Source organism: Enoplosus armatus, chromosome 15, assembly GCF_043641665.1.
Source record: "Enoplosus armatus isolate fEnoArm2 chromosome 15, fEnoArm2.hap1, whole genome shotgun sequence".
In the NCBI taxonomy this organism is placed as follows: Eukaryota; Metazoa; Chordata; class Actinopteri; order Centrarchiformes; family Enoplosidae; genus Enoplosus; species Enoplosus armatus.
The window spans coordinates 13,675,750-13,684,925 of record NC_092194.1 but is presented as its reverse complement, the minus strand read 5'-3'; the positions used below and the strand labels follow the sequence as shown (position 1 = coordinate 13,684,925).

The following is a 9,176-nucleotide window of genomic DNA, read 5'->3' as shown; positions in this document are numbered from 1 at the left end:
AGAAGGCTAACTTGCCTGGCCTGCGTAATTAATGTTGTCTATAATTAGGTTTGCTAGCCATTATTCCAAGCTTGTGGTTAGATTAATCCCCTTCCGGTGAATAGTCTGATCCAAACACCAACCAGTTTCAATACGCAGCGAGCTACTAAAGTCGAACACAACACTGCAAAAATCCCTGCTGCTGTCCACCTCAACCATGCATCCATCTCATTGCAAACTATCTACGTTATAACTTAACTTACTAAAGTTCAAAGAAGTTTGTCCCAAATGTTTGACATTTCCTGGACTAACTAGCGTTAGCTACTTTTCATTGGTAGTTTTGATATCTCCTTAACATTAATCGTTAACTACAACCAAATTAGCTTTAACGCTAGCGTGCTAACTTGTGTTCCAGCAAATAGCCGACACCCTTGGGAAGCTGACGTCGCCGGTAAATATTTTGGGCAAAAACGTTGACGTTACCGTTAGCCACCAGATGCAATTTAGTAGTCCAACAAGGGTTCGGTCCTAAGGGATTCCACCATCAAGGTCAATGGATTTATACTTTTCGGATATTCCTCGGAATTAGAGACCGCTCATTTGTCTGTAGTTTGTTTATGGATCCAAACTAACGTATCACCCCATGCCTCTTGGTCCGACAGTTCACTCAACTTCCAAGCGTGTTTCGCTTCCTGGGATTGGAAGAGCCACAAGCGTATTCCGTCTGCATCCGCGACTCTATAGCTCTATAACTTTACTTCAGCAATCGATAAGTCACCGATTTACATAGTAATATACTCTGACTCATCAATAACGTTATACAAAATACATGGTTTGCCGTACTTCCTCGAATAGACGCTTCAAAATGCATTGTAGTGCCTCAGTGGCGGAGGAATACACGGAGGTTTTCAGAGCTATGACATCAGACAGCTGGAATGCCGAGCGGTGAAAATGCCAGAAATGGGACAGCTGCCTGGAACTGCTGGTCGCTGACCTGTCTGTTTACCTTTTACATCGACTGACAGCTGTAATCGCAAACACCGAATATTGTGCAATGGTTAAAGCGTTTCCATGTGTAATTGTTTGCAAAACGGCTCAAATATGGTAATAATGGCCGCGCTGGTTTTGCTGCTGGTTGCAGACTTAGAGTTATTATTACCAGTTTGTAAATACAGTCTTAATAACCAGATGCAAGCATACAAGAAGCAGAATAATAGAACATTTATTGCAATTGTAAAGACACTTTATGGTGACAGTCCACTCCTATACCTACATGTCAGAGGCATATGTCAAGTCAAACATATTTATATAGTTTATACGTTTCTTTATAACAATAGTTTTTCTAGAAATCTGAAAATGTAAACTGCAGCTACATCATGCTGTATTAAAAACTGACTGGGCACACTCTCTGCAATCCACTCAAACTAATGGATACCGCTAATTCCACACATCTGACATCAGTGCAATGCTAAGGGCTACCCTTTGCAAATTTGCTAACTAGTTACCATTGATTGATTTTTTTAAATTTAGAGCATTACAACTCAAGTATGTGCCCACTTTACAATATCCAAAATGAGACATTCAAGTCTCTGATGTACTCGCAACACTTTGTTTGCTTATATGCAAATTTCATTGTGCTTTTGAAAGAAGATAAGAAAGCCGAACAGAACTACCACACTGGTGGGGCTTGTAAAAACATGGAAAACACAACCAGTGTTAAATCACATTTACAAATGTATACTTTCAGATATTTCAAATATTCCATTTCTCTCTGAGAAAAACACTCATTTGGTAACATAAACATTAAAAGGACAATTAATCCCTGAATACAGCAAAACTCAGAATTCGTCATCACTGACAGAAGCAACTGTATTTGTGTGTTGCTCAGTGGCAGTCTCCACATTATTGTAGTGTGTATTGTTCGACACATGAAGCGACTCTGACAAACTTCTCCCCAGATCCTCAAGTTCTTCAGATTGTCCATCGTAGCTGACCTCAGCTTGGTCTTGATGAAATCCTTTGTCACTGGCTAAAGTGGTGTATTCATGGCTGTCCTTGCTGACTTCTTTGTTTGTAACAGTTGTGCCTATTTGATTTTGATGAAAGTGCTCTTCGCCGATTCCTGTATTATCAGAAACTTGCTCACTGAGCAGAGGAGAGCTAATGCCCTTTTCCAGATTGTCACTGTCTCCATCCTTTTCATTTGTTTTAGTTGGTGAAACAGTCCTTTCAGGAGAGCATAAGGGTGTAGACACCAATAAGGGATCAGCATAAACTGGTGAATCGCAGTATTTAATTAGTGATGCATAGGGGAACAGGTCATTGTCTTCTTTGGTCTTCACTTGTTTCCCCGCTGATTCCAGATGTGGTAAGAATGTATCGAGCAGACCATTCTCCTTTTTTTCAAGCTCTGTACTGGAGGTGGATATGTTGGTTGGCTCTTCAAAATCCTTACGCAGCACTTCCAGAAGGTGGCGCATTTTACCCTAAAAGCAAACAATACAATCAGATGCACGAGAAGAAGTTTAGACCTTTGTGACAACCTCTTTTTCAAATATTTATTTAAAGCTGTAACCTGAACACTTAAACAAGACTTAACTTAACATACTTGGTATTCTGCATGAAGTTATATACTCACCTCATCAAGATGATGCAGATTCATGTCAATATGACGCTTTGTCACCCTGTCTAGGACCCTTGCAGAAGACATAGACAATTACACTACAGTAAGGGAGGTAGTAACAGGTACAAGCCACTGTCCACAATCTACTCAATTATGAGACACATGCTGTAGCTATTGAGAAAGAAAATAGAAAAAATGACAAACCTGTCAGAGATGTGCCCCCTGGACAAGATATCCTCTGTTACAGCAGAAATGAATTCAAGGTACATTAATTCTTCTTCCCTGTTGAAGAACAGACAAGAATTATTCACTCCACAGACACAACATTATCTTAGATGTTCTTAAGATTCACTGAAGCATCACAATAATTTTCCACTATATAAATTAAAAGCTACATAAGCATCAGACATTATCAAAGAGAGCTTACTCTTTAGATACACTCTTCATAATGGGTGATTTCCCGCCTTCTGGTGAGACCCTAAAAGATGAGGCTTCAATTATTTTAGAACTTTACACAGAAAATACACAAAAGTATAACATTATGCTAAAAATGCAACATAGTATTTCAACTTTTCTGATTTTACCTGGATGAGGAGTCAAAGAAATCCCGGTCTCTGCTCTTGTTTGCTCGACTGTGTTGTCTAGACGCTGAGAAATATGTGCCATTGAACTCATCCTCAGACCACTCATGGTCTGTATTAAATCCCTGTAAAACAAAGAGGGCTGTAAAATGAGAAGGGATATTCAATATCGTCAAGGCTATCTAATAATCAAATGTTTAATGTGGCTGTGAACACTTCAGTTCTTTATGGTTTAAAGGGACAATAAATCATGCAAGGATGACTGATCTTGAGCAATATATAACTATACTGCACTATTTTTCATAGTCTTTATTTGGATACTGTACCAGAGAATGACATCCGGTTCAGTCAGTGTGGGTAATATTAAACTTGTCATCTTCACTGATATAATTATGCGATAACAACTGAGGTTCAGTTTTTAGGCCTGGTATAAACCATATTTTATAAAGTATATCTTAAGTGAAGTTTAGGAAGTAGAGTGCAAGCACCAAAGCCATGATCACTTATCACTAATGATGTGAGAAAATACATTTATATGTCAATCCAACCACTTTAACACATGATAGAAAAATGGATAAATTAATGGATAATAATAAATGGATTAGCTAATGGATTAATTAACAGTTAACAATATAATTGTTGATTTAAATTTTGATAATCAGGAATTAATACTCAACTTAATAATGAATAAAGTGCCAAATATCTGATGGTTAAAGCTTCACAAACAATAAACTCTGAATGCTACATCTTATATCATCATGAAATGATTACATTGCAAATACATTTGGCTCCTGATCATACTAAGTAGGCAACTCGAAGAATCACTTTGATAACATGTGATGGACATTTGTCATGACTTAAAAAGGGAAGGTAGCGTTAGATGCATAAAAAAATGTCTGAATAATCAAATTAAATCCTCAAAATTACCTGAGATGGCTCATAAAATTCCTGTGTGTATTCCTTGGTTTTTGTGCTGCATATAAAAGATAGAAGTTATTTTTAACGCATTAGAACACACTTTGCACATATTAAGTAAACTGTTTTAAAGACATATCCATTGTTTTCCTTTGAGACTCACTGAGATTTTTGCTAAGTACCTTCCATGATATGTCTCCTGTCGCATCAATCTCGAGTTGGTGCCATCCTGAGTAGGTTTCCTCCGCGGTGCTCTGTAGTAGCGATATTTTGACAGGTACGAACTCTTATCTGATTTCAGGGTCTTAGGAATGAAAGGTTTGTCTTGGGTAAAGTGCTGTGAATGTTTCTGGAGCAGGTCTCCACTGTATGTCTTCTGAACGGGGTCCTGGAAAGTCTTGTAGCAACTCTGATCCCCCGAAGCTGCCAGTGAACACGCTGACTGCTTTCTGTGAGAAGTTGCCTCTGGGCTCCGGTACTTTATTTCTGATGCTGGGCGAATGTGATGAGACTGGTTATGTGAACTGACTTTAAACGACGGATAAACTATCTCCTTGGCATGAAAAGAGGTGCTGAACCTTGGGCTGGAGACCGAGGAACTCCTTGAGCAAACGTAGGGGCTGTCATCATACTGCACAGATAATCTACTCTAAAAAACAAACAAGTATTGAATCAGATATTGTACATAATGAAAACGTTTGAACGACAAATAATACAGGCTTTGCATTTAAAGCTTTGAACGCTTGTGATCAAAGTTTTCAGGCAATGCCATGGCTACTGCTGAAGATACACTGGCATCACATGAAGCAATGAGAAACACAACAGTGACTTGATTTCTTACCTGGGCTGAAGAGCAGGAGGCTCTGCTATTCCTCTGTGAGAGAGAGTGGGCTGACTGAGGACGACCCCCTTTCCTCAACCGCTCCTGTCTGATCTGGTCATTGTCTGCCAACAGGCAATGAAATAATGACTAGACACAGGAAATAGTCTCCTCTGCACTGTGTAGTCACTGGCAGCAACCCTAACTCCAACCTGCTGTGTTATTTGTTTCATGTCCTCAAATGACTCTGGGTAGCCCCAAGAGAACAGGCAAAGACTCACTGCACTTAATTGTGAGGTATGTGAGAGGGCCATAGCTTACAAGAGAGCACGATTTTTTACCATTAAAGATGAGGATGAGGATGAGTAGCATCCTGTACTCAAATGTGGCTGCATTGTAGTTCTGCTTATTGAGGCTACTGTCAGTGAACACTGATGCAAAGTGGTGAATTCAGAGAGAAAAAGTTGGTCTTGGAAACAATGCGTGACTGTTGAAAAGCACTTCAACTAATTATTATGATATTAAAAACCATTGTGGATGTGCTAAAACGAGAAATACTGTACATAAAATGAGAAATACAGTACATATAAAAAACCCAGAAATACATCCTCATTTCAACAGCAAAAAAAGTGTTTTGAGTGAAGAACAACAGAAGTTTGATTCAATATTTGATACTTGGTTACTTACACTTTACACTATGTATCAAGCTTTTGGGTACTGAGGCATCAATGGCAGCTGTGGAAAAAGGCAAAAATGTAAGATTACGAATCTAATTATTATGCAACAGAGATACATGTTTTAACCACATATAAGCATATAATGTATGCAGGAGCTTTATTAGTTTGGTCTACTGAATGTCAACGTAAGGATCATAATGTATTCCTGCCATGTCACTCACCTTTAGCTGAGTAAACCTTTTTGTAGTGAGACACCATGTGGTCTTTAATGATCGACTGTGTCAACTTGCTGGAGGAGGGAGGGCAGAAAGCTAAAAACACAAGAGACACAATTCAACATACAGTACACTGTAAAATTAAGCTCTTAGCTCACCATTGCCCACTGACTTATTTCTCATTCTGATATTAGCACATATTAATACTTACGGCTACTTTTCAGAGTCTGTCCTCTCGCACCAGCACTGCAACCCAGCCCAGACGATACACTCCCTAAAATGAACACAGATGGATATAGACATGTTGACTCCCTTAGTCAATTAAAAGATTTATAGATTGACAAATCAGTTGTAATAAATACTTTTACATTTAAGCAATTTATCAAGCAAGCATTTGGTGCATACAGCTTCTCAAATGTGAAGATTTACTATTTCTTTACTTTTTATATCTTTGTAAACTGGATACCTTTGGGGTTTTTAAATGTTGGTCAGAAACACTTAACAACATTTACTGACTAAAAAATCAAAAACATTTTCAGGTCTTAAAATGTTGTTTAAGAAATTATATGAGTATTATTAACGACTGAAAAAATATTGTAGTCCTTTAGCAAGTGTAATTACTATTTGTCTGGACGTGTATATTTTTATGTTCCAGCTCTAGTATGTTATTAGTAGAAGTGTGTAATTATTTTTCAAGGTAAGTTCAGAACAGATATTTAATCAACAAGTATGTGATGCAAACAATATATCAGTTGTTTTAAGTTTCTGTTTTTAATCATCAGACTTTTTTAATTTGATTTGAGTTTAACGTTATTCATCTTTTTTGTACTTCGGTTGTTAATATAGGTCGGGTTTACAGTAACAAATGGTAATACGGTACCGTGAAAACTAATACCACACATAGCAAACATATACAATATCAATGTCTTCAACTTACTGGACCAAAATAATGTAACGTAACCTTAGCTAGCATTAATTGAAGCATCGTCTTACAAGCTAACGTTACTCTCTTTGTTACGGATTTCAAGTTTAAGTCTTGAGAACAAGTAATGTGAATAAAGGTCTGGCCATTGTCTGGATAAACCTGAAGTCATATTAGAGTATTAGAGTGTATACGCTGTCAGCATTAGTTTATCTTTGGGTTGCTGCCTAAGCACAATTTGAATTTGCTTCCTTCTGCCGATTAACTAGCCAAATGGCTAGCTAATGCTAACAGTATTTGCATACCTGTTCTCGATTCCATGACAATGTTACACTCAGCGTATCCCATTTTCCTCAGAAATGTTCTTGGGCAGCGACGGCAGAGCTTGGATACATCCAGAAACTACAGTGTACTTTACTGTAAACATTTTAACGCTGTAAGATTATCAAGTAACGTAGGGGCAACAACCTAATACTAGCTTATAAGCAGATGAGGAGCAGAGCAAAGCTTCCCCGTCGCCATGCTGGTTGCTATGATTGCCTTCGTCATCACGCTCATGCGTAAGGAAGGACGCGCCACAAACTACCCACTCCCATACGCAACCACACACACACACTTGTCACGTGAAAGTGAACTGAAATAACAACATGGCAAAATGTATTTCACTCAGAATTCAATAGAATCCAATAGATTAATAATTATCTAGATTATTTGTCATGCAATACATGTTTGACTTTATTTTAATCCCAAATGTAGATATCCACTGGCACTGGTATTGTAGTATTGAGTTCATAGTGTACTGTACATATGCTAAAGACAGCAGAAAGAAAAGAAGGCTAACATCACCGCTGAATATTTGTGTTTCAACATTGTGGGATTTCTGGGTGTGGACATGATATTTTTGGAGCCACAGTTTGTGCATTACATTGGAGCCAGTGTGAATCCCATAAACTGCAGGAAAAGCCGGCCCATATTCCCATACATTGTCCCTGTGCCTGCCAATTAAGAGCAGGATTACACAGAAACATTCTTGAATTTATACAATTGTCTTCTGACCCTAACCCTAACCCTGGCTCTGCTAGCCTTTCCTCAATCTAGGCTGAGGACCGAGGGTGACCGGGTCCTTCTGGTAGGGCCCCCACTCTCTGAAACAACCTGCCTGAGGAGATCAGACTTTCAAGCTCCTTAACCCCTTTTAAATCCCTCTTAAAAAAAACATCTTTTTATAAGTGTGCTTTCACAGGGTTTGTGGTCTGAATTCACTTTTATCTGTAAAATCACCTTTTTTATATACAAAGGCATTCTTTTAACTCTTTGATTAATTATTTTAATCATTTTATATTGTTTTATTTTACTCTTTCATATATGTAGCTCCTTTTGCTCAATGTTGTATAACTAAACTGTTTTAAATTGTTTTTATCATTGTATAAATAAAGTTTATTATTATTATTAAAATTTTCACCAGAGTCGACCTCTGTGGCCCCCCCTTGTGTGGACATCTGGTGTCACATACTAGACATTTTTGGAAAGGGTCACGAGGCCGCAGCCTACTATTCTATGCTGCTTCTTAATTCTGACGGAAATACGTTGTCTCTCAGATTGACATGGGAAGCTGACCTCAATGTTGATTTCACAGATTCTTAGAAATTCAAAAAAAATGTCAAGGGAATTGAAAACAAGACTAATTCAATTTAAAATATTAAATAGAGTTTATTGGACCCCGTCCAAGTTGCACAGAGTGGGGCTGTGGGATGATGCGGGCTGTTGGAGGTGTAATGAAAACAATGGTATTCTGGTTCACATGCTGTGGAGCTGCCCGAAAGTACAGGAGTTTTGGTTAACTATCCATGACTACATTCAAATTATTATCGGCCAGGGTGTCCCTTTCACTCCAGGCTTGTACATTTTGGGGGACCCCACGGTGTTAGACGATCTAACTCCCTCTGATGCAGTTTGGGTCCAAACTGCCCTCATGCTGGGACGGAAACTCATTGTTATGAATTGGAAAGCCTCCTCTGCACCTACAGCTTCTCAGTGGCACATCCAGCTGGGTAAGCTAGCTGCACTAGAAAATCTATCATTCAGGTTACTCAATAGGGTGGAGCTCTGTCTCCGGAAGTGGGAGCGATATCATGCTTATATGGAAAGGGGTTAACAGGGTTGGATCGTCATAAGGCCAGTGCAACTTAATTGAACTGACTCTGTGGAATACTATCTATTATATAATGCTGCTAACTATGTGTCTTCCCTATGTGCACCATTGTATGTATTCTTGTATTGTATTATTCTGTATTTTGTTTTATTTACTGTTTCTATTTTGAGTTATTTAGTTTTATTTTGTATGTATTTATGTTCAAGCATTTCTATATTTTCATTTTCCTTCTTATATAGCTGTATATATTTTCTTTATTCATTTACTGTGTAATCATCTTCTGAAAACTCAA

At 38.2% G+C, this 9,176-nt stretch overlaps 1 protein-coding gene across 1 annotated transcript; it reads right to left on the bottom strand.

The window, feature by feature from the left end:
* Positions 1–1,211: 1,211 nt before the first annotated feature.
* Positions 1,212–7,080, bottom strand: spata7 (spermatogenesis associated 7). Its single transcript, XM_070920885.1, has 12 exons — positions 7,038–7,080; positions 6,022–6,084; positions 5,817–5,906; positions 5,606–5,653; positions 4,940–5,043; positions 4,281–4,747; positions 4,111–4,156; positions 3,187–3,308; positions 3,030–3,080; positions 2,807–2,884; positions 2,618–2,675; positions 1,212–2,465 (listed from the first exon to the last, which is right to left on the bottom strand). Exons 1-12 carry the CDS (start codon positions 7,078–7,080, stop codon positions 1,818–1,820), a joined length of 1,818 nt encoding a protein of 605 aa, XP_070776986.1. The 3' UTR covers positions 1,212–1,817.
* Between the last annotated feature and the right edge of the window lie 2,096 nt (positions 7,081–9,176).

Coding starts and splice junctions, on each gene's coding strand:
- spata7 (XM_070920885.1), bottom strand. CDS start 7,080: ATGGGATACGCTGAGTGTAACATTGTCATGGAATCGAGAACAG. Junction 5,907..6,021: donor ACAGACTCTGAAAAGTAGCC/GTAAGTATTAAT, acceptor TTGTGTTTTTAG/CTTTCTGCCCTCCCTCCTCC. Junction 4,748..4,939: donor CCTCCTGCTCTTCAGCCCAG/GTAAGAAATCAA, acceptor TTTGTTTTTTAG/AGTAGATTATCTGTGCAGTA.